This window comes from Arachis hypogaea, chromosome 11 (genome assembly GCF_003086295.3).
Source record: "Arachis hypogaea cultivar Tifrunner chromosome 11, arahy.Tifrunner.gnm2.J5K5, whole genome shotgun sequence".
Taxonomy (NCBI): domain Eukaryota; kingdom Viridiplantae; phylum Streptophyta; class Magnoliopsida; order Fabales; family Fabaceae; genus Arachis; species Arachis hypogaea.
In genome coordinates this window covers 102248671-102274233 of record NC_092046.1, presented here as the reverse complement: position 1 = coordinate 102274233, position 25563 = coordinate 102248671, and the positions used below count along the sequence as shown (strand labels likewise).

Here is a 25563-nt window from a genome sequence, read left to right as displayed (position 1 = left end):
TCCCCTTCCTCTCCAGGTTCGGCCGTGTTGACCATGTCAATGGCCTTGCACTCTCCTTTTGGATTTTCTTCTGAATTGCTTGGGAGAGTACTAGGAGGGATTTCAGTGATCCTTTTACTCAGCTGGCCCACTTGTGCCTCCAAATTTCTAATGGAGGACCTTGTTTCATTCATGAAACTTACAGTGGCCTTAGATAGATCAGAGACTAAGTTTGCTAAATTAGAGGTATTTTGTTCAGAGTTCTCTGTCTGTTGCTGAGTGGATGATGGAAAAGGTTTACTATTGTTAAACCTATTTCTTCCACCATTATTAAAGCCTTGTTGAGGCTTTTGTTGATCCTTCCATGAGAGATTTGGGTGATTTCTCCATGAGGGGTTATAGGTATTTCCATAAGGTTCACCCATGTAATTCACCTCTGCTATTGCAGGGTTTTCAGGATCATAAGCTTCTTCTTCAGAAGATGCCTCTTGAGTACTGTTGGATGCAGCTTGCATTCCATTCAGACTCTGAGAAATCATATTGACTTGCTGAGTCAATATTTTATTCTGAGCCAATATGGCATTCAGAGTATCAATTTCAAGAACTCCCTTCTTCATAGGCGTCCCATTACTCACAGGATTCCTCTCAGAAGTGTACATGAACTGGTTATTAGCAACCATGTCAATGAGTTCTTGAGCTTCTGCAGGCATTTTCTTTAGGTGAATGGATCCACCTGTAGAAGTATCTAATGACATCTTAGCTAATTCAGACAGACCATCATAGAATATATCCAAGATGGTCCATTCTGAAAGCATGTCAAAAGGACATTTTTTGGTCAGTCCTTTGTATCTCTCCCAAGCTTTATAGAGGGATTCACCTTCTTTCTGTCTGAAGGTCTGAACATCCACTCTAAGCTTACTCAGCTTTTGAGGAGGAAAGAACTTGGCTAAGAAAGCCTTGACCAGCTTATCCCAAGAGTTCAGGCTATCCTTAGGTTGAGAGTCCAAGCATACTCTAGCTCTGTCTCTTACAGCAAAAGGGAAAAGCATGAGCCTGTAGACTTCAGGGTCTACTCCATTAGTCTTAACAGTATCACATATCTGCAAGAATTCAGTTAAGAACTAAAAAGGATCTTCAGATGGAAGTCCATGAAACTTGCAGTTCTGCTTCATCAGAGAAACTAATTGAGGTTTCAGCTCAAAATTGTTTGCTCCAATGGCAGGAATGGAGATGCTTCTTCAATGTAAATTGGAATCAGGTGCAGTAAAGTCACCAAGCATCCTCCTTGCATTATTATTATTTTCGGCTGCCATCTCCTCTTCTTGTTCGAAAATTTCTGAAAGGTGCTTGCTGGATTATTGTAATTTAGCTTCTCTTAGTTTCCTTTTCAGATTCTTTTTAGGTTCTGGATCTGCTTCAACAAGAATGTTCTTGTCTTTGCTCCTGCTCATATGAAAAAGAGGGACAGAAAAATAATAATAATAGGGGTCCTTTTTACCACAGTATAGAGGTCCCTGTGTGAGTAGAAAAAAAGAAGAAGAAAAGATTCGAACACAGATGGAAGAGGGGGTTCGAATTTGGGTGAGATGAAGTGTTAGTAGATGAATAAATAAATAGAAGGAGATAAGAGAGAGAGAGAATTTTCGAAAATAATTTTTGAAAAAGAGTTAGTGATTTTCGAAAATAGTTTTTGAAAAAGGTTAGTAATTTTCGAGAATTAAAATCAAAAATTAAAATAATTAGTTAATTAAAAAGAAATTTTGAAAAAGAGGGAAGATATTTTCGAAAATTAGAGAGAGAGGGAGTTAGTTAGGTAGTTTTGAAAAAGATAAGAAACAAACAAAAAGTTAGTTAATTAGTTGAAACAAATTTGAAAATCAATTTTGAAAAGATAAGAAGATAAGAAGTTAAAAAGGATATTTTAAAATCAAATTTTTGAAAAAGATAAGATAAAGAGATATTTTTGAAAAGATATGATTGAAATTGGTTTTGAAAAGATTTGATTTTTAAAATCACAATTAATGACTTGATTCACAAGAAATCACAAGATATGATTCTAGAACTCAAAGTTTGAATCTTTCTTAACAAGCAAGTAACAAACTTGAAATTTTTGAATCAAAACATTAATTGATGATGTTATTTTTGAAAATTAGGAGATAACGATAAGAAAAATATTTTTGAAAAATATTTTTAAAATTTTCGAAAATAAATAAGAAAAATGAAAAAGATTTGATTTTTGAAAAAGATTTTGAAAAAGATAAGATTTTTAAATTGAAAATTTGATTTGACTCATAAAAACAACTAGATTTTAAAAAGTTTTAAAAAAGTCAACTCAAATTTTCGAAATTTATGAGTGAAAAAGGGAAAGATATTTTTTTGATTTTTTGAATTTTTATGATGAAAGAGAAAAACATGAAAATGATGCAATGCATGAAAATTTTTAGATCAAAACAATGAATGCATGCAAGAATGCTATGAATGTCAAGATGAACACCAAGAACACTTTGAAGATCATGATGAACATCAAGAACTTATTTTTGAAAAATTTTTGATGCAAAGAAAACATGCAAGACACCAAACTTAAAAATTTTTCATGTATAGACACTATGAATGCAAGAATGCATATGAAAAACAAGAAAAGACACAAAACATGAAAATATCAAGATCAAACAAGAAGACTTACCAAGAACAACTTGAAGATCATGAAGAACACTATGAATGCATGAATTTTTCGAAAAATGCAAGATGAATATGCAATTGACACCAAATTTTCAACTTGACTCAAGACTCAAACAAGAAACATGAAATATTTTTTATTTTTATGATTTTTTTTTTCGAAAACAAAGGAGAAGTTTATGAAAGATTTTTTTTTGAAAAGTTTTTTGAACCGTCAGTTGTCCAAACTCGAACAATCCCCGACAACGGCGCCAAAAACTTGGTGCACGAAATTGTGATCTCAGGCAACGGCGCCAGAAACTCTGTACGTACATCTTAATAAATCGTTTTTCATTCACAACTTCGATACAACTAACCAGCAAGTGCACTAGGTCATCCAAGCAATAAACCTTACGTGAGTAAGGGTCGATCCCACGGAGATTGTTGGTATGAAGCAAGCTATGGTCACCTTGTAAATCTCAGTCAGGCAGATATAAAATAGTTATGGAGTTTTCGAACATAAATAATAAATAGATAGAAAATAAGGATAGAGACACTTATGTATATCATTGGTGAGAATTTCAGATAAGTGTATAGAGATGCTTTCGTTCCTCTGAACCTCTGCTTTCCTGCTGTCTTCATCCAATCAATCTTACTCCTTTCCATGGCTGGCTTTATGTAAGGACATCACCGTTGTCAATGGCTACTTTTAATCCTCTCTGAAAAATGGTCCGATGCGCTGTCACTGCATGGCTAATCGTCTGGAGGCATCACCCTTGTCAATGGCTGCATCCCATCCTCTTGTGAAAATGGTCCAAATGCTCTGTCACAGCACGGCTAATCATCTGAGGTTCTCGATCATACTGGAATAGGATTCACCCTCCTTTGGCGTCTGTCACTACGCCCAGCACTCGCGAGTTTGAAGTTCGTCACAGTCATTCAATCCCAGAGTCCTACTCGGAATACCACAGACAAGGTTTAGACTTTCCGGACTCTCATGAATGCCGCCATCAATCTAGCTTATACCACGAAGATTCTGATTAAGAGATCCAAGAGAAACTCATTCAATCTAAGGTGGAACGGAAGTGGTTGTCAGGCACGCGTTCGTGGGAGAATGATGATGATTGTCACGTTCATCACATTCAGGTTGAAGTGCGAATGAATATCTTAGAAGCGGAATAAGTTGAATTGAATAGAAAAATAGTAGTACTTTGCATTAATCTTTGAGGAACAGCAGAGCTCCACACCTTAATCTATGGAGTGCAGAAACTCTACCATATGAAAATACATAAGTGATAATGGTCTAGGCAGCCCCCATGAAAGTCTAAGATAGCATAAAACTGATCAAAGATCCCTAATACAATAGTAAAAAGTCCTATTTATAATAAACTAGTTACTAGGGTTTACAGAAGTAAGTAATTGATGCATAAATCCACTTCCGGGGCCCACTTGGTGTGTGCTTGGGCTGAGCTTGAATGTTACACGTGTAGGGGTCAATCTTGGAGTTGAACGCCAGTTTGTAACGTATTTCTGGCGTTCAACTCTGGCTTGTGACGTGTTTCTGGCGTTTAACTCCAGACAGCAGCGTAGAACTGGCGTTCAACGCCCTTTTATATCATCTAAATGCGGCCAAAGAATGGACTATTATATATTGCTGAAAAGCTTTGGATGTCTAATTTCCAACGCAATTGGAAGCGCGCCATTTTGAGTTCTGCAGCTTCAGAAAATCCACTTTGAGTGCAAGGAGGTCAGAATCCAACAGCATCAGCAGTCCTTCTTCAACCTCTGAATCTGATTTTTGCTCAAGTCCATCAATTTCAGCCAGAAAATACCTGAAATTACAGAAAAACACACAAACTCATAGTAAAGTCTAGAAATGTGAATTTAACATAAAAACTAATAAAACATCCCTAAAAGTAACTAGATCCTACTAAAAACATACTAAAAACAATGCCAAGAAGCGTATAAATTATCCGCTCATCAGGTGTGCGTTCTCTTCGATCATTGGCAAGTTGAACGCCAGCCTTACATTTTCCGGACTGAAATCCAAGTATTTCCCCCGAACCATGGTAAGCCAATGCTTCGGATTCGGGTTCACACTTTGATCATGGTTCCTAGTGATCCATGTGTTTGCATAGAACTCTTGAACCATTAAGATCCTGATTTGTTAAATGGGGTTGGTGAGAACTTCCCAACCTCTTCTTTGAATCTCATGTAGGATCTCCGGATACTCATTCATTTTGATCTTGAAAGGAACCTCAGGGATCACTTTCTTCTTGGCCACAACTTCATAGAAGTGGTCTTAATGGACCTTTGAGATGAATCTCTCCATCTCCCATGACCCAGAGGTGGAAGCAATTGCCTTCCCTTTCCTCTTTCTAGAGGTTTCTCTGGCCTTAGGTGCCATATATGGTTATGGAAAAATAAAAAGCTATGCTTTTACCATACCAAACTTAAAATGTTTACTCGTCCCCGAGCAAAAGAAAAAAGAAAGTAGTAGTAGAAGAAGAATAATGGAGGAGAGGGAGAGGGGTGTGTATTCGGCCAAGGGAAGAAGAAAGGGTTGTGTTGTGTGAAAATGAAGAAGGAAAGAGGGGTTTATATAGGGGTGGGATGGGAGTTAGGGTTCGGCCATTAGGGTTGGGTTTGGGAGGGAAAATAGTTTGAATTTTGAAGGTAGGTGGGGTTTATGGGGAAGAGAGGATGGATGTGAGTGGTGAAGAGGTGATGGGAAAGAGTGATTGAAGTGATTGGTGAAGGGTATTTGGGGAAGAGAATTATGAAAAAGAGTGAAGAGGAGAGAAGAAGTGGTGGGGATCCTGTGGGGTCAAGGACTTAACATCCCTGCTCCAATTAGGCGTGTAAAACGCCCTTGCTGTGTAATCTTGGCATTTAACGCCAGACTGCTGCTTGTTTCTGGCATTAAACGCCCAAATGTATCCTGTTTCTGGCGTTTAACGCCAGACAGATGCTTGTTTCTGGCGTTAAACACCCAAATGTAGCCTGTTTCTGGCGTTTAACACCAGACAGATGCTTGTTTCTGACGTTTAAACGCCAGACTGCTCTCCTCCAGGGTGTGCTATTTTCAATGCTATTTTTCATTATATTTTTTTATTTTTCAGTAGTTTTTGTGACTCCACATGATCATCAACCTAATAAAACACGAAATAACACAAGGAAAATAAAATAGATATAATTAAATAACATTGGGTTGCCTTCCAACAAGCACTTCTTTAATGTCAATAGCTTGACAGTGAGCTCTCATGGAGCCTCACAGATGTTTAGAGCATTGTTGGGACCTCCCAACATCAAATTTCGAGTTTAAATGTGGGGTTTCAACACCAAACTTAGAGTTTGGTCGTGGCCTCCCAACACCAAACTTAGAGTTTGACTGTGGGGCTTTGGTTGACTCTGCAGTGAAAGAAGCTTTTCATGCTTCCTCTCCATGGTTACAGAAGGAGATCCTTGAGTTTTAAACACAAGGTTGTCCTCATTCAGTTGAAGGGCCAACTCTCCTCTGTCCACATCAATCACAGCACTTGCCGTGGCTAGGAAGGGTCTTCCAAGGATGATGGATTCATCCTCATCCTTCCCAGTGTCTAGGATTATAAAATCAGCAGGGATGTAAAGGCCTCCAACCTTTACTAACACGTCCTCTACTTGTCCATAAGCTTGTTTTCTTGAGTTGTCTGCCATTTCTAATGAGATTCTAGCAGCTTGCACCTCAAAGATCCCAAGTTTCTCCATTACAAAGAGTGGCATTAAGTTTATTCCTGACCCCAGGTCACACAGAGCCTTCTCAAAAGTCATGGTGCCTATGGTACAGGGTATTAAGAATTCACCAGGATCCTGTTTCTTTTGAGGTAATTTCTGCCTGTCCAATGCATTCAGTTCATTGGTGAGCAAGGGAGATTCATCTTCCCAAGTCTCATTACCAAATAATTTGGCATTCAGCTTCATGATTGCACCAAGGTACTTAGCAACGTGCTCTTCAGTAATTTCTTCATCCTCTTCAGAGGAAGAATACTCATCAGAGCTCATGAAGGGCAGAAGGAGGTTCAATAGAATCTCTATGGTCTCTAGATGAGCCTCAGATTCCTTTGGTTTGTCAAAGGGGAACTCCTTATTGGTCATTGAACGTCCCAGGAGGTCTTCCTCACTTGGATTCATGTCCTTCTCTTCCCTTGTTGGTTCAGCCATGATGGTCAAATCAATGGCCTTGCACTCTCTCTTTGGATTCTCTTCTGTATTGCTTGGGAGAGTACTAGGAATAGTTTCAGTGACTCTTTTTCTCAGCTGGCCCACTTGTGCCTCTAAATTTCTAATGGAGGACCTTGTTTCATTCATGAAACTCACAGTGGCCTTAGATAGATCAGAGACTATATTTGCTAAGCTAGATGGATTTTGCTCAGAATTCTCTGTCTGTTGCTGAGTGGATGATGGAAAAGGCTTGCTATTGCTAAACCTGTTTCTTCCACCATTATTAAAGCCTTGTTGAGGCTTTTGTTGATCCTTCCATGAGAAATTTGGATGATTTCTCCATGAGGGATTATAGGTGTTTCCATAGGGTTCACCCATGTAATTCACCTCTGCTATTGCAGGGTTCTCAGGATCATAAGCTTCTTCTTCAGAAGAGGCCTCTTTAGTACTGTTGGATGATTCCTTCAATCCATTCAGACTCTGAGAGATCATATTGACTTGCTGAGTCAATATTTTATTCTAAGCCAATATGGAATTCAGAGTATCAATTTCAAGAACTTCCTTCCTCTGAGGCGTCCCATTACTCACAGGATTCCTTTCAGAAGTGTACATGAACTGGTTATTTGCAACCATGTCAATGAGTTCTTGAGCTTCTGCAGGCATTTTCTTTAGGTGAATGGATCCATCTGCAAAATGGTCTAATGACATCTTTGATAATTCAGACAGACCATCATAGAATATATCCAGGATGGTCCATTCTGAAAGCATGTCAGAAGGACACTTTTTGGTCAGTTCCTTGTATCTCTCCCAAGCTTCATAGAGGGATTCACCTTCCTTCCATCTGAAGGTTTGAACATCCACTCTAAGCTTGCTAAGCTTTTGAGGAGGAAAGAACTTGGCTAAGAAAGCTGTGACCAGCTTATCCCAAGAGTTCAGGCTGTCTTTAGGTTGAGAGTCCAACCATATTCTAGCTCTGTCTCTTACAGCGAATGGGAAAAGTATAAGCCTGTAGACCTCGAGATCAACCCCATTGGTCTTAACAGTATCACAGATCTGCAAGAATTCAGTTAAGAACTGAAAAGGATATTCTAATGGAAGTCCATGAAACTTGCAGTTCTGTTGCATCAGAGAAACTAATTGAGGCTTTAGCTCAAAATTGTTTGCTCCAATGGCAGGGATTGAGATGCTTCTTCCATGTAAATTGGAATTTGGTGCAGTAAAGTCACCAAGCATCTTCCTTGCATTGTTATTATTTTCGGCCATGTCTCCTTCTTTTTCGAAAATTTCTGTCAGATTTTCTCCAGAGAGTTGTGCTTTAGCTTCCCTTAGCTTCCTCTTCAGAGTCCTTTCAGGTTCAGGGTCAGCTTCAACAAGAATGTTTTTATCCTTGTTCCTGCTCATATGAAAAAGAAGAAAACAAAAAAGAAAATATGGAGTTCTCTATGTCACAGTATAGAGATTCCTTATGTAAGTATAAGAAGAGAATAATGGAGGAAGAAAAAGATAAGAATCCAAACACACTACAAGAAAACACGTCTTTTGCCACGCTTTTAAAGCGTGCCGAAAAGCTGAAAAAAGCGTGGCGATAGCTTTTCGCCACGCTTTTTGAGCTACCGCCACGCTTTTGAAGGGGTGACCTATCAAAGGGTGGCGGTTGCTCTATCGCCACGCTTTTTGCAGCCTATTGCCACGCTTTTTGTTTGCCACGCTTTTTTACAAACAGCCACTTGGAAAAGCGTGGCTGTAGGTGGAGATACGGCCACGCTTTTAAAGCGTGGCGATAAGTGGAGATACGGCCATGCTTTTAAAGCGTGGCGACAGGTGGAGATATGGCCACGCTTTTAAAGCGTGGTGACAGGTGGAGATACGACCACGCTCCATATCAAAATATACAGCCACGCTTTAAAAGCGTGGCGAAAGCCTTGTTAAATTAAAAAAAAAAATTCTTTTCGTTACTTGATCTTCATTGCTACACAATATAAATTTTCAATCCTTTTTTATTACCAAACCTACAAATATAGTATGCAATTTTTATTACAAGACAAATCAAACAATAATTAGTGAGATATATAATTTACTATAATTGTTTTATACATTAAAAAACTATTACTCAAATACAAAATAAATCTCGAGTTCAGATTCCAAAACTAAAAACCGAAGAAAAATACAAAAACAATACAAGTTAGAACTGCTCATAATATATCAAATTACACTAATAGAGATGATCATCAACCTAAATACTTAGTAAAAGATCAAAATCAACCTAAAACTGCTCCACTTTGTGCATTAAGGGTTCAAGTTATCCATTCCAATACTAGCCTACAGCAAAATATCAAGAACAAATTGAACCAACAAAAACGATATATATAAAAATATTATAAGAAATAATCTAATTTATGCATGTATTAACAATTCCAAATTAAACCAGGTTCACATTCTACTATAAAAATTCATCAGCATTGTTATGCTAATAGGAATAAAAATTCCAAACACCTTGCACATCTATTTATCTTTATTATTACAAAATATCATATCCACTTTTTAAACACTGATTATGCAATTACCTGAATTAGAACTTGTCTCAGAGCCAAGGTGCCATCAGCTAGAATCCCAATCTCACTTTGCAAGTTATGCAACCATTGCTTGAATAAAGAGGAATCAATAGCATTCCTGCAATGGAAAACAACAAAAACCAAACCAAACCACCACAACTGAGACATGTTTTTTATATAGCATGATAACAAGAAGAAACTGTGTGCCTATCAATTCTCTTTTGCCATTACATCTCATAGGGACTTGTCAAAACCTAGCATCTAATTGAACAAAACCTCCAATATCTAATTTTAGTAGCTGTCAAAACCTGCATGGTGTGAAAGAGGAAGAAAAGAATGCCTAAATCCATCTTTTAATATAATTATTCAGCACATTCCCTTCCTAAACAAACACACTGAACTTTCAACACATATCTCACCCTGAAATCAAAACAAGAACAAAATGTTAAAGAGTGTCATTATAATGTGTAACCTGAGTTTCTTCATTATTATTCACTTAAGAGAAATTTGACCTTGTTATATACTATGTCCAAGAGAGCAAGGCTAACAGCTTTATCTACATCAGCATCAGCAACACCTTAGCAATCTAAGCATCCCCCAAGGCTGAAATATAACACAAGAAAATATACAAATTAGAATGGAGCAAGTAATCTACTGAGGATTTGGGGGGCGGCTGTTAGCAGCAGCAACACGGGATCCCCATTCTAACAACTCTTTGCTGGTGTCATCCTTGTGCGCAAATACTTCTATAAAACATAGTGAATCTTTCTGTGCTCCTGTTGCTGTTGCAATTGCTTCTGTTAGATCTTCCTCTGTCCGTACCTACACTCCAAGCATTTTAAATAGTAACTCCAGTTAATGATAATGCTCGTAATGACTGTAAGATCACAGTAACACAGGATTGTTTGAGTTTAAGCTAACCTTGGCAATCCAGCATTTGCCTTCTCCATTATGGATGGCTTCCACAAAGCGAGTGTAATCCCAGTTCTTGATCACGTTGTACGGGCCATCATGAATCTCAACTTCAATTGTATAACCTCCGTTGTTAATGAGGAAGATAATGCTCCTTTGTCCACTGCGGATCATTGTTGAAATATCCTGTGCTGTAACCTGATAAATAAGGAATACCTTAAGTCCCTGTGTGCTTCAAGCATCAAATTGATGTTCTGGTTTACTTATACTGTGTTCAAAATGCAAGTCTTGAACTAGACGTAATTATTACAACCACAGTAGTCAATTCAAAGTAAGCTAATTTCAATAATAGTAGTATAGTAACAGAGTAACTCAATGCAAGGTCTGACATATATAAGAATACGTCTAGGAAAAAACAAAACATAAAGAAGACAAAAGAAGACAAAAATCCCTTCTACGGCCAACGAAAATTACATCATTCCTACATCTAGTTCAGGTTTCAGTCACATACTTCCCTGGCCTGCTAGCAAAATTCCAAATTTCCAATCGAAAAAACATCAAACAAGGGCAGAGGAATACAACAGAGTAGTACCAAAAGGAAGCTGATTTAGTGAAGAAAACAAATAGAAAAGAAAAGAGGAATACAGAACTTAAAAAAAGAATCACGGGTACAAACATGTAACCATAGGTGCAAACACACAAAACAACAACAAAATATTCTATAAACAAGGTTATCATATTAAAGAACCCCCAAAAAATTGGCTCATGAATGCATTTATAAGCAGATGGAATTCAAAATTTCCAGAGGCTTGAACTCATAAACAAACCGTCCTTTATTTCATGGTTATTTTTCAATTCCCGTTCCCCACCAAAACCTCCCCCAAATTGTGCACAACACTAAAAAAACCCCTAAAATTTTCAAATGCACTGCCGGCGCGAATCGAAACATGAAAGAAAGAGGAGAAGAACCTGAAACAACGCAACGAAGCAACTATTCCTTCAACAAGGGCAAGACCGACATCGACAACGAGCAAGAGACGCAGAAAACAGTTGCCGCCTCCGAGCTCCGACACCGAGCAAGAGAGGCGGAAAGCCATTGGTGCTGACGCTGACGGTAAGGATGCTGGTAACGGCGATGAGGAGACGAGGCGGAGAGGGAGCGGCACAATCACTAACTTGGCTAGCATTGGCTGAAATTAAAAATAAGAACTGAGAACAAAAATATGAAAAGAAATTTAAACTATAACAAACTTAACATTAACAGATTTCTTCAGCACCTGCTGTTGTTGAACCATCTTTCTGGAATGCAGGCTTTAGCTTTGCTAGATCCATCAAAGTTGAGTTAGGCCGGATACCATCATCAGCTGAAACTATAATTTGCTTCTCCTCTCCGGTTTTTGGATCCACAATCTACAGAAAAAACCATTAATAGTTTAGTACAATAGTACTATAACATTTCAAAATCTGCAATGAAACTTACATTGGAAGTTGGCACTTACCTTGGTAGAAACTGGTATAATTTCATCTTTGAATTTACCAGATTCTCAAAGGCCAATGCAGACGGATTCTTCTACTTGTCCCTACATACAAGCCCTTTATTTTCGTTTCCCATTCAAGATCAGATTCAGATTTAGAAGGATGCAAAACATGAAATTAAATCTAAGTAATCAAACAATGACGCATTTAGTTCAAGTAATTGGAATTTAGAAGCATGGAGAAGTGGGTGCTTACTGGGATATGGTAAAGAACAAAAAAAAGAAAGGATGTGAAGATAGGAGCAACCACTTACCATACCACTTGGCGAGTTCATCATTGGCAGGAGTGACAGCAGCAGCAGCTTTCTTTGAAGGAGGAGGTGGTGCTGCCTTCTTCTTACCAAAGAGAGCCAGTGGAGAGTATAAGTACTCAAAACTCGAAAGAATTCCTTTCTTACCACTGAGAAAGATAAGAGAGGGAAAAACAAACCTTGCCTTTCAGTATCACGACATTGAAATTGCTGCCTGTCCTCCTCAAAGGAAGCAGTAAAGCTGATCATGTTACACCAAATCAAAACCGTCCAAATCCATAATTTGATAAAGAACAAATAAATCTCTAAAATAGATCAAAATTTGCACAATTAAAATCAGAACCAAATAAGGATAACAAATCAGCAATAATCAGAACATGTTTCAATTAAAATTAGAATAAATAAAAAACAAACAAGGAGAACAAAGCAACAATAATCAGAACATGTTTTAATTAAATTCAGAACAAATCAGACCCAAACTTAGAGAACAAATTCAGAAAAAATCACACCACAAAATCTTCTCAACAATATGAAGAAAAATTCTGGTCTTGATCAGCTTCCAGATGGTGTTTGTGTTAGGGAAAAATCTGAAAAGGAAAAGACAATGAAATATTGAAACTTTTGGGAAATCTATCTATCTCATTATAGCATATTTTTCAACTTAGTTCACAACATTTATATTGTTAGCTTCTAAAATAGTTTCATTTGCTTCAAATATTATAGCATAGTATGCACTCTATGTCAAAGTAAAATTTCAATAGCTACACGCTGGATAAAACTAAGTTCAATCAGCACACTGTAGCGATGTTCCATTCCGTCATTACTACACATGTTAAATCACGATTTTGGGATTTCAATGAAAGAAATATGCAAGAAAGCAACAAACGTTTGCAGAGAAGAAACGGTACCAGATGAAGAGGAGGCGGTGGAGATGGTGGAGGTGGGGCCCGCACCAGCGAATGAGGTCATCGAATGAGAGGTGATTGGGAATGGTGAGAATGAAGACAAGAGAAGAGCGAGAGCTAGGGCTTGGGATCGAGGAATGAGAGGAGCTCCGGAACAAGTGGAGAACCCCTCTTCGCTCCCTGAATTTAGGGCTCGAATCTTCATCGTTCTCGGAGAATATGGATTCAGGGTCCAGAGGCTGCTCCGAGTCGACCGAGTGAACTCGGAGGAAGACACCACCAGAGAGACTTGCGACGGAGGGCTTGCGATGGACGGTGTGCGACGAGGGAGTCACCACCAGAGAGAATCACCGCCGAAGTAGCAGCGATGGATGGAGTGCCGGAAGAGAGAGTGATGACGGAGGCATCGCGAGCCCCGGCGATGTTCTTCGGAGGGCTGGGGTTCTTTGTGGAGTGTTGGGGTGAGGACTGGGGTTCTTCGAAGCTTTTAGTGTTCTGGCCTTCTGGGTTCTTTGAAGAGAAAGGGGGTTTTGAATGATGAAGAAGATAAGCAGCGTTTTGAATGAGGAAGTAAAACGGAGCGTTTTATTTTGTACGAGGACCTTTTGGCCACGCTTCAAAAGCGTGGCCAAAAGAGTGGTAAGAAACGGCCACGCTTTTAAAACGTCACTATAGCAAAACTCTGTCGCCACGCTTTTAAAATGTCCCTGTTTCTATCTATGGCCACGTTTTTGAAGCGTGGCAGAAAAAAAACGTCGCCATATCTCAGCTCAATTGCCACCCTTACAAAAGCGTGGCCATAGAACCCTTTCGCCATGCTTTTGAAGCGTGGCAAAAAAAAGTGGCCAAATCTCTAATCAATCGCCACCCTCGTAAAAGCGTGGCCATTGACCACTTTTGGCCACGCTTTTGAAGCGTGGCAAGAAAAAAGCGTGGCCATAGGCCTTTTTCTTGTAGTGACACAAGGGAGAGGAATGAGTTCGAATTCTTGGGTGAAAGAGGGGTGTTAGTAGATAAATAAATAATTAGGAGGAGGTGAGAGAGAAGAATTTTCGAAAATTAAATAAAATAAAAAAAATATTTTTGTTTTTAATTTAAATTAAAGTTAAAATTCGAAAATTTTAAAAAGAAAAATGAAATTAAATTAAAATTTAAATCAATTAGTTAATTAAAAAGGATTTTTGAAAAAGAGGAAGGTGATTTTCGAAAATTAGAGAGAGAATTAGTTAGGTAGTTTTGAAAAAGATATGGTTGAAATAGTAAACTTTTAAAATCAAACAAAAAGTCAAGTAGTTAATTGAAAAAGATTTGAAAATCAATTTTTGAAAAGATAAGAAGTTAGAAGAGAAGTTAGAAAAGATTTTGAAATTGATTTTGAAAAAGATATGATTGAAACTTATTTTGAAAAAAATTTGAAAAAGAAATTTAAAAAGATTTGATTTTGAAAATTAAAGTTGATTACTTGACTAACAAGAAACTAAAAAGATATGATTCTAGAGTTTAAAGATTGAACCTTTCTTATTAGGCAAGTAACAAACTTAAAAATTTTGAATCAATCACATTAATTGTTAGCATTAATTTCGAAAATATGAAATAAAAATAAGAAAAAGATTTTGAAAATAGTTTTGAAAGTTTCAAAATTTATAAAGGAAAAATGAAAAAGATTTGCTTTTTGAAAAAGATTTGAAAAAGATAGAATTTTTAAATTGACAATTTGATTTGACTCATAAGAAACAACTAGATTTTAAAAATTTTTGAAAAAGTCAACTCAAATTTTCGAATTTGATGAGAAGAAAAAGGGAAAGATATATTTTTTTTATTTTTGAATTTTTAATGATGAGAGAGAAAAACACAAAAAAGACACAATGCATGGAAATTTTAGATCAAAACACATGATGCATGCAAGAACACTTTGAATGTCAAGATGAACACCAAGAACACTTTGAAGATCAAGATGAACATCAAGACTTATTTTTGAAAATTTTCAAGAAAAGAAACACATGCAAGACACCAAACTTAGAAATTTTCAATAATTAAACACTAACAAATTGAAAATGCATATGAAAAACAAGAAAAGATGCAAAACAAGAAATTTTAAAGATCAAACAAGAAGACTTACCAAGAACAACTTGAAGATTATGAAGAACACATGCATGAATTTTCGAAAATTTTAAGAAAAATTAAAAAGATGCAATTGACACCAAACTTAAAAATTGACACTAGACTCAAACAAGAAACATAAAATTTTTGGTTTTTATGATTTTATAAGATTTTTTTGGGTTTTGTTTTCGAAAAATATTTTGGGAAAAACGAAAAGGAAGAATTTTTTTTTATATTTTTCGAAAATAAGAAATAAAAAGCTTAAAATTAAAATAAAATTACCTAATCTGAGCAACAAGATGAACCGTTAGTTGTCCAAACTTGAACAATCCCCTGCAACGGCGCCAAAAACTTGGTGCGCGAAAATCGTGACGGTTCATTCCTTGGTAACGGCGCTGAAAACTTAATACGCACGTTCATCATCTTAGTTCTTTGTCACAACTTCGCACAACTAACCAGCAAGTGCACTGGGTCGTCCAAGTAATAAACCTTACGTGAGTAAGGGTCGACAATCTCCGTGGGATTGACCCTTACTCACGTAAAATAAAACGTAAAATAAAGATAGTGATACTTATGTAATTCATTGGTGAGAATTTCAGATAAGCGTATAGAGATGCATTCATTCCTCCTGAACCTCTGCTTTCCTGCTATCTTCATCCAATCATTTATACTCCTTTCTATGGCAAGTTGTATGTTAGGCATCACCGTTGTCAATGGCTATATCCTGTCCTCTCAGTGAAAATGGTCCAATGCACTGTCACTGCATGGCTAATCATCTGTCAGTTCTCGATCATACTGGAATAGGATCCATTGATCCTTTTACGTCTGTCACTACGCCCAGCACTTGCGAGTTTGAAGCTCGTCGCAGCCATCCCTTCCCAGATCCTACTCGGAATACCACAAACAAGGTTTAGACTTTTCAGATCTGAAGAATGTCCGTCCATGGATTCTAACTTATACCACGAAGACTCTGATTAAGGAATCCCAGAGATACTCATTCAATCTAAGGTAGAACGGAAGTGGTTGTCAGGCACGCATTCATAGGTTGGGAATGATGATGACTGTCATGATCATCACATTCATATTGAGGTGCGAATGAATATCTTAGAATCGGAATAAGCTTGAATTGAATAGAAAAACAACAGTACTTTGTATTAATTCATGAGGAATAGCAGAGCTCCACACCTTAATCTATGGTGTGTAGAAACTCTACCGTTGAAAATACATAAGAACAAGGTCCAGGTATGGCTGAATGGCCAGCCTCCCAAGGAGGGTTCAATCATCAAAACATGATCAAAAGATGTAAATACAATAGTAAAAGGTCCTATTTATACTAAACTAGTTACTAGGGTTTACAGAAATGAGTAAATGATGCAGAAATCCACTTCTGGAGCCCACTTGGTGTGTGCTTGGACTGAGCATTGAGCTTTACACGTGTAGAGGCTTCTCTTGGAGTTGAACGCCAGTTTGTAACCTGTTTCTGGCGTTTAACTCCAGAATGCAGCATGGAACTGGTGTTGAACGCCGCCAATTTGCGTGGTCTAAACTCGGGCAAAGTATGAACTATTATATATTGTTGGAAAGCCCTAGATGTCTACTTTCCAACACAATTAAGAGTGCACCATTTGGAGTTCTGTAGCTCCAGAAAATCCACTTTGAGTGCATGGAGGTCAGAATCCAACAGCATCTGCAGTCCTTCTTTAACCTCTAAATCTGATTTTTGCTCAAGTCCTTCAATTTCAGCCAGAAATTACCTAAAATCACAGAAAAACACACCAACTCATAGTAAAGTCCAGAAAAGTGATTTTTATTTAAAAACTAATAAAAATATACTAAAAACTAACTAAATCATACTGAAAACTATGTAAAAATAATGCCAAAAAGCGTATAAATTATCCGCTCATCAGTCTCTCAGTGAGGACACACCAAACAAATAAGGCTAACTCAGCAGTGATAGATGAACCGTGGATGCTAGGGAGCACATAGTGGGCTAAAATTTGGGCCCATGCCTGAGCCTCTCTAGTGAGAAAGCGTGCGGTGATGCCCTTGGGCCGGGGTCTCATCCTTTCTCGAAACCAGAATGATTCGGGTATAGCAATGACCTTGAGGATAGCATCCCAATCAAATGCACGTTGGCACCGTGCTGACAAAATCTCTTGATAAGCATCAATCCCTTCCGTTAATGGTCCGGTCTTAAGCACATTTTGGATGGCCTCCTCTATGACGTGAACTTGCCTTCGACACACAAATACCGATGTAAGGGAGGGGTCATGGTAATTGGTGTAAAATTCAACCACCCAAGACAAATTTGCCTCCCGTGGCTTCCTCAATAGGAATTTCCATCGCCACCGTTCGATGCGGGGCATGATGAGTGGTATGACATGAGACGGAGGGGCTAGAAGGGGCTCCGCATGATAGTTCCTTGGTTTGATCAAGGGGAAGACAAGTTCGCAATAGCGGTTGGGGAACTTGTTCGGATCCCTTGCCGGATTGTCCTTTTCTGAAACATCAATGTTGGCAACGCTCCTTGTCTTATTGGAGAGGGGCTTGGCTTTAGGTCCTTGTTGTGCTTTGCTAGTGGACCGTGAGGGTGCCTTTTTGGGTGCCTTTTCATTGTCCCTTTTGATCACCATCCTAGAAAAGAAAGAGAAGTGGTAAAATTAAGCTGAAAGATGCATCAAGAAAGAATAAGCATGCTAGTGATAAGGCATAAAAGACAGGTAGGTTAGACACATGACAGCTGCAACATGAGACTAAGTCCATAATGAAAATTTCGGCTAATCACTAGCAAGTGATGCCTTAGTGGTATAGGCATGCAAACAAGACGCATGAGAAGCACACACACAAAACATCAATAACAAGAAGTAAAAAATAGGGGAAGAGCATGGAGAAATGAAACAAGAAATATAGTAAGCTCAATGCACATATGAACAAGCAAGTGAATGAGAAAGAACACTAAGATAGGAAACACTAAGTCAAAATAACTCCAAGAAGTCATGTGTGTCTTTCATCAAACACTTGGTGTGCATCCCTTTTTTTGGACAAAAATTAAGAGAAGAGTGACAATATGACATCCCATAAAGCATCATCAATCATCATATCATACCACAAATTGCAAAAGAAAGCAAGTAAATCAAACAAGCTCATCAAGGCAAGAGTAAACTCCACTTGGAACACCCATGAGAAAATGAAAGGAAAGAAAGAAAGAAGATGCAACAAACAAAGAAAACATAAATGGAACTACTAAGAGGAAGAGTAAGGGAATGTAACTAAGGAAAGGAGAAAGGAGAAAAAAGAAAACTAAACAAAAAATAGAAAGAGAAGTACCTTGAGAGGAGGAGGGAGAAAAACGGGGTAAGGAGGTGGAAGAAAGGGTAGGGAAGAGTGAGAAAAAGAAGAGGGAAAAGAGAGGTGTGGGATCGCCGGAGGTGGTGGTTGCCGCCGGTGGTGACGGAAAAGAGGTGGTAGAAATGGTGGAGGAGGGTAGAAGTGAAGAAGAATGGTGGTGGTAAGAAGAAATAAAAAAAATGAAGGAGGAAGGCGCGCTCTAATTCAATTGGTTCGCGGAACCGACGCGTGCGCCATGCACGCGTGCGTATGCATGGGCGAAAATCAGTAAGGGCGCAGATGCGCACGGTGCGTGTGTGCGTGAAGTGGTGAAATGTGGAGCGCCAGGTGCGCATGCGCGTGCAAGTAAGTTGTGCCCTCAGCATAGGTTGGGCACAACTCTGACTCAACTCTCTGGAAAGAGTACCAGAAAATAAAATTTGGTGATCGATGCGGACGCGCACGGTGCACTGACGTGTCGATTGGCACGACGGTCGAGGTACGCGTGCGCGCCTGGTGCGCATGCGCGTGAGTTGAGCTGGGCCAGTAGCATGAAATAGGCCCAGCCAGGGCATAACTCTCTGGAGGGATGGCCCAGGATCGCAAATCGCAGTAGTGACGCGTACGCGGCTAGTGCGCGTACGCGTGGTTTTGCGCAAATGGCCATGTACGTGTGCGCGTACAGTGGGCGCACGCGTGATACTGGTTATGCCTAGGGCCCAGAATTGGCCCAGAATTTGCACAACTCTCTGGAAGATGGCACAGGAGCTGCGAAGACCTATGGACGTGTCCGCGCACAGTGCGCGCACGCGTGCCCCCCCACCCCCTTTTTTTTTTGTTGAATGAACATGAAAGATGCCTAATTGTCATGAATTAAATGGCCAAACAGCCAAAGAGGCCAAAAACACCCAAAATCAATGTAAGACCTAAAGAGGGGTGTTCTTCTACCACACAATCAAATAATTCATGGAGAAATCAATGCAAGGTTTCATGAGTAAGATATCCTAGGTATTTACAATTAACTCTAATCAAATAGGACTATAGCTAAGCAATTGCAAACCAATCAAGAGTTTAAAAACTATATACAAAAGGGTAAAAAGGATAGATCTCACCATGGTGGGGTGTCTCCCACCTAGCACTTTTGTTTAATGTCCTTAAGTTGGACTTTCACTAGCTCATTGCTCTTTGCCAAGAGGTGCATCTTCCAGAAGGAATACCTCAATCTCTTTGTTGCTCTTCAGTTGCTCACCATGATACAACTTGAGATGGTGCCCATTGACCTTGAAGATATCCGAACTGGAGGGATGGCGCAAATGGTAAACCCCATAGGGTTCCAATTTCACTACTTGATATGGGCCTTCCCATTTTGACCTTAGTTTTCTGAGCACCAATCTTAATCTAGAATTGTAAAGAAGGACTAGATCATCGGCTTTAAATTCTTTACCTCTTATGCTCCTGGTGCATGAATTGTGAATCACACTTTTCACAACTCGTACCACTAACCAGCAAGTGCATTGGGTCATCCAAGTAATACCTTACGTGAGTAAGGGTCGAATCCCACGGAGATTGTTGGCTTGAAGCAATCTATGGTTATCTTGCAATTCTTAGTCAGAAAGTCAATTGTATTTATCAGTTGAATTGTGAATGAACAAGAGAGCATGGGTTAAAAGTTACTTGTTATGCAGTAATGGAGAATATGTTGGAGTTTTGGAGATGCTTTGTCTTCTAAATCTCTGCTTTCCTTTGTCCTCTGATTCACGCACGCACGTCCTTCTATGGCAAGCTGTGTGTTGGGGCATCACCGTTGTCAATGGTTACATCCCCTCCTCTTGTGAAAATAATCCAAATGCTCTGTCACAGCACGGCTAATCATCTGAGGCTCCCGATCATGCTGGAATAGGATTCACCCTCCTTTTGCGTCTATCACTACGCCCAGCACTCGCGAGTTTGAAGCTCGTCACAGACATTCAATCCCTGAATCCTACTCGGAATACCACAGACAAGGTTTAGACTTTCCGGATTCTCATGAATGCCGCCATCAATCTAGCTTATACCACAGAGATTCTGATTAAGGAATCTAAGAGATATTCATTCAATCTGATGTAGAACGGAGGTGATTGTCAGACACACGTTCATGGATTGAGGAAGGTGATGAGTGTCACTGATCATCACCTTCTCCATAGTTAGGCACGAATGGATATCTTAGATAGGAACACGCATGTTTGAATGGAAAACAGAATTACTTGCATTAATTCATCGAGACACAGCAGAGCTCCTCACCCCCAACAATGGAGTTTAGAGACTCATGCCGTCAAAGAGTACAAAGTTTTTCCAAAATATCATGAGATACAAAATAAGTCTCTAAAAGTTGTTTAAATACTAAACTAGTAGCCTAGGTTTACAAAAAGTGAGTAGACTATGACAGATGGTGCAGAGATCCACTTCTGGAGCCCACTTGGTGTGTGATGGGGCTGAGATTTAAACATTTCACGTGCATAAGGCTGTTTTGGGCGTTCAACGCCAGGTTTGGATCCATTTCTGGCGTTGAACTCCAGCTTTTAATCCTTTTCTCGCGCTGGACGCCAGAATTGGGCAGAGAACTGGCGTTGAACGCCAGTTTACGTCGTCTATCCTTGAGCAAAGTATAGACTATTATATATTGCTGGAAAGCCCTAGATGTCTACATTCCAACGCAATTGGAAGCGCACCATTTCGAGTTCTGTAGCTTAAGAAAATCTACTTTGAGTGCAGGGAGGTCAGAATCCAACAGCATCAGCAGTCCTTTTTTCAACCTGAATCAGATTTTTGCTCAGCTCCCTCAATTTCAGCCAGGAAAATACCTGAAATTACAGAAAAACATACAACTCATAGTAAAGTCCAGAAATATGAATTTTTCTTAGAAACTAATGGAAATAAGCTAAAAACTAACTAGAATATCCTAAAAACTATATGAAATTAACCCCAAAAAGCGTATAAAATATCCGCTCATCACAACACCAAACTTAAACTGTTGCTTGTCCTCAAGCAACTAGACAAATAAAATAGAAGACTAATAGGTTGAGAAGCAATAATATCTCAGAGTTTTTGAGTGAAGCTCAGATTCTAATTAGATGAGCGGGACTAGTAGCTTTTTGCTTCCGAACAGTTTTGGCATCTCACTTTATCCATTGAAGCTCAGAGTGATTGGCATCTATAGGAACTTAGAATTCAGATAGTGTTATTGATTCTCCTATTTCAGTATGATGATTCTTGAACACAGCTATTTCATGAGTCTTGGCCGTGGCCCTAAGCACTTTGTTTTCCAGTATTACCACCGGATACATAAATGCCACAGACACATAATTGGGTGAACCTTTTAGATTGTGACTCAGCTTTGCTAAAGTCCCCAATTAGAGGTGTCCAGAGTTCTTAAGCACACTCTTCTTTCTGCTTTGGACCTTGACTTTAACCGCTCAGTCTCAAGTTTTCACTTGAAACCTTCACGCCACAAGCACATGGTTAGGGATAGCTTGGTTTAGCCGCTTAGGCCAGGATTTTATTCCCTTAGGCCCTCCTATCCACTGATGCTCAAAGCCTTGGGATCCTTTTTATTACCCTTGCCTTTTGGTTTTAAGGGCTTTGGCTTTTTCTGCTTGCTTTCTCTCTCCTTTTTTTTTCTGCAAGCTTTGTTCTTTGCTGCTTTTTCTTGCTTCAAGAATCATTTTTATGATTTTTCAGATTATCAATAACATGTCTCATGTTCATCATTCTTTCAAGAGCCAACATATTTAACAGTCTTAAATAACAAATTCAAAAGACATATGCACTGTTCAAGCATTCATTCAGAAGACAGAAAGCATTGCCACCACATGTAACTAATTAGAATTTCTCTTATTAAAAACTCGAAATTTTATTGCCTCTTATTCAAAAGATCTACTATTTTATTCATGTTTGTTGATGATGAGAAAAATAGACTATAACTTGATTGGAGATAAAATCAAAATAGATACTAATTACTACTTTATGACTCCTAAGGTAAAACTAAAATAAGAACAATTGTCACAGAGTTAAGGCTAAGATTAGAACTCAACAACCTTGAGGTTTGGAAGTGGACATTCCTCTAGTCTGTGAGGTGCTTGGTCCTTCAAGAGATAACTCCTGACGCTTCAGTTCCTTTAAGTCACGCCCTTGTTCCTCTTGTTCCCTGAGCAGTTTGCAGAGCATGCTGTTTTGATTTTGCTCTTGGATCTCCGGATATTCATCTGCTTTCAGATCGAACTTAACTTTCGGGATCACTGATCTTAGACCCATTATTTTGTAGTAATGGTCTGAATGTTCCTTGGTTAAGAACTTCCCTTGATTCCAAAGTGGTTTTGGAATACTCTCTTTCTTGCCTCTTGGAGTGGGTTGTTTTCCTTTAGGGGCCATAATCTTAGTGATCACGGATAAGCACACCAAACTTAGAGGTTTGCTTATCCTCAAGCAAAAGAAAAGAAAGAAGATGGGTAGAAGGAGAGCTCCTCCTCACTATCCTGGCGTTTGAACGCCCAAACGCTGCCTGTTTTGGGCGTTCAACGCCCAAATGCTGCTCTCCTGGGTGTTCAACGCCTAGTTGTTGCCCTTTTCTGGCGTTGAACGCCAGATAGCTATCCTTACTGGCGTTCAGCGCCCACTGGATGCCCCTCTTGGGCGCTGAACGCCCAAAATGGGCTCTCACTGGCGTTTTCTTGCCAGTGAGCTCTTTTTCTCTGTTTTGTGTGTAGATTCCTTCTGTAACCCTGTGAATTTATGAAATTGATTCTTTACCTTAGTATCAATGAACTTTATATAAACAAATAAAAATAAAAATAGGGCAAAATGCTTAGAGGATTGATGCCCCATGGCTGGGTTGCCTCCCAGCAAGCACTTCTTTATTGTCTTTAGCTGGACCTTGCTGAGCTTTTAATCTAGCTTCAGCCTTGAGCACTCTTGCTCAACGTTGCCTTCAAGATAGTGCTTGATTCTCTGTCCATTGACAATGAACTTCTTATCAGAATCAATATCTTGAAGCTCCACATAACCATATGGTGATACACTTGTAATCACATATGGTCCCTCCATCGGGACTTCAGTTTCCCGGGGAATAGCCTGAGCCTAGAGTTGAACAACAGAACCTTTTGTCCTGGTTCAAAGATTCTAGATGACAGCTTTCTGTCATGCCACTTTTTTTATTTCTCTTTATAAAGCTTGGCATTTTCGAAAGCTGTGAATCTGAATTCCTCTAGCTCATTTAACTGGAGCAATCTTTTTTCTCCTGCTAACTTGGCATCAAAGTTTAGGAATCTAGTTGCCCAGTAGGTTTTATGTTCCAGTTCCACGGGCAGGTGACATGCCTTACCATACACAAGTTGGTATGGAGAGGTCCCTATAGGGGTCTTGAATGCTGTTCTGTAAGCCCACAGAGCATCATCCAAGCTCCGTGCCCAATCCTTTCTACGGGTACTTACTGTCCGTTCTAGGATTCTCTTTAATTCTCTGTTAGAGACTTCAGCTTGCCCATTAGTTTGTGGATGATATGGAGTAGCCACCTTATGGCGAATTCCATACCGAACTATGACAGAGTAAAGTTGTTTATTGCAGAAGTGAGTGCCCCCATCACTGATGAGTACTCTAGGGACACCAAACCTACTAAAGATATGTTTCTGGAGGAACTTCAGCACTGTTTTAGTATCATTGGTGGGTGTGGCAATGGCCTCAACCCATTTTGATACATAGTCAACTGCAACCAGAATATAAGTGTTTGAGTATGATGGTGGGAAAGGTCCCATGAAGTCAATTCCCCATACGTCAAACAACTCAATTTCCAAGATTCCTTGTTGAGGCATGGCGTAACCATGAGGCAGATTACCAGCTCTTTGGCAACTGTCACAGTTACGTACAAACTCTCGGGAATCTTTATAGAGTGTGGGCCAATAGAAGCCACATTGGAGGACCTTGGTGGCTGTTCGCTCACCTCCGAAATGGCCTCCATATTGAGATCCATGGCAATGCCACAGGATCCTCTGTGCTTCTTCTCTAGGCACACACCTACGGATTATTCCGTCTGCACATCTCTTAAAGAGATAGGGTTCATCCCATAAGTAGTACTTTGCATCAGTAATTAATTTCTTCTTTTGTATCCTGTTGTACTCCTTGGGTATGAACCTTGCAGCTTTATAGTTTGCAATATTGGCAAACCATGGTGTTTCCTGAATGGCAAATAAATGCTCATCCGGAAAAGTCTCAGAGATCTCAAGAGAGGGGAGGGGCGTCCCTTCTACTGGCTCTATCCGGGACAGATGATCAGCCACTTGGTTCTCTGTCCCTTTTCTGTCTCTTATTTCTATATCAAACTCTTGCAGAAAAAACACCCATCTTATGAGCCTGGGTTTTGAATCCTGCTTTGTGAGTAGATATTTAAGAGCAGCATGATCAATATACACAATCACTTTTGATCCTACTAAGTATGATCTGAACTTGTCAATGGCGTAAACCATTGCAAGTAATTCTTTTTCTGTGGTTGTGTAATTTTTCTGGGCATCATTTAGAACTCGACTAGTGTAATAAATGACGTGCAGAAGCTTGTCATGCCTCTGTCCCAACACTGTACCAATGGCATGATCACTGGCATCACACATTAGCTCAAATGGTAATGTCCAGTCTGGTGCAGAAATAACTGGTGCTGTGACCAGCTTAGCTTTCAGCGTTTCAAACGCCTGCAGGCACTCTGTGTCAAACACAAATGGCGTGTCAGCAACTAGCAGATTGCTTAGAGATTTTGCGATTTTTGAAAAATCCTTTATAAACCTCATATAGAATCCTGCATGCCCCAGAAAGCTTCTGATTGCCTTAACATTGGCAGGTGGTGGTAATTTTTCAATTACCTCTATTTTTGCTTGATCCACCTCTATTCCCTTGTTTGAGATTTTATGCCCAAGAACAATCCCTTCAGTCACCATGAAGTGACACTTTTCCCAGTTTAAAACTAGGTTGGTCTCTTGGCATCTTTTCAGAACAAGTTTCAGGTGATCAAGACAGGAGCTGAATGAGTCTCCATATACTGAGAAGTCATCCATGAAGACTTCCAGAAATTTTTCCACCATATCAGAGAAAATAGAGAGCATGCATCTCTGGAAGGTTGCAGGTGCAT

The 25563-nt window shown here is 39.3% G+C and overlaps 1 protein-coding gene and 2 non-coding genes across 3 annotated transcripts; 2 read left to right on the top strand and 1 right to left on the bottom strand.

The window, feature by feature from the left end:
- Positions 1-788: 788 nt before the first annotated feature.
- LOC112726043 (small nucleolar RNA R71) lies at positions 789-896 on the top strand. The gene has a single exon (XR_003165113.1). It is a non-coding gene; the product is annotated as a small nucleolar RNA R71 (small nucleolar RNA).
- Positions 897-7596: 6700 nt separating this feature from the next.
- Positions 7597-7704, top strand: LOC112724796 (small nucleolar RNA R71). The gene has a single exon (XR_003163941.1). It is a non-coding gene; the product is annotated as a small nucleolar RNA R71 (small nucleolar RNA).
- Positions 7705-9962: 2258 nt separating this feature from the next.
- LOC140175962 (pyruvate decarboxylase 2-like) lies at positions 9963-10497 on the bottom strand. The gene is made up of 2 exons (XM_072205813.1): positions 10308-10497; positions 9963-10208 (listed from the first exon to the last, which is right to left on the bottom strand). The coding sequence occupies exons 1-2, from the start codon at positions 10470-10472 to the stop codon at positions 10038-10040; spliced, it is 336 nt and encodes a 111-aa protein (XP_072061914.1). The 5' UTR covers positions 10473-10497; the 3' UTR covers positions 9963-10037.
- Positions 10498-25563: the final 15066 nt, after the last annotated feature.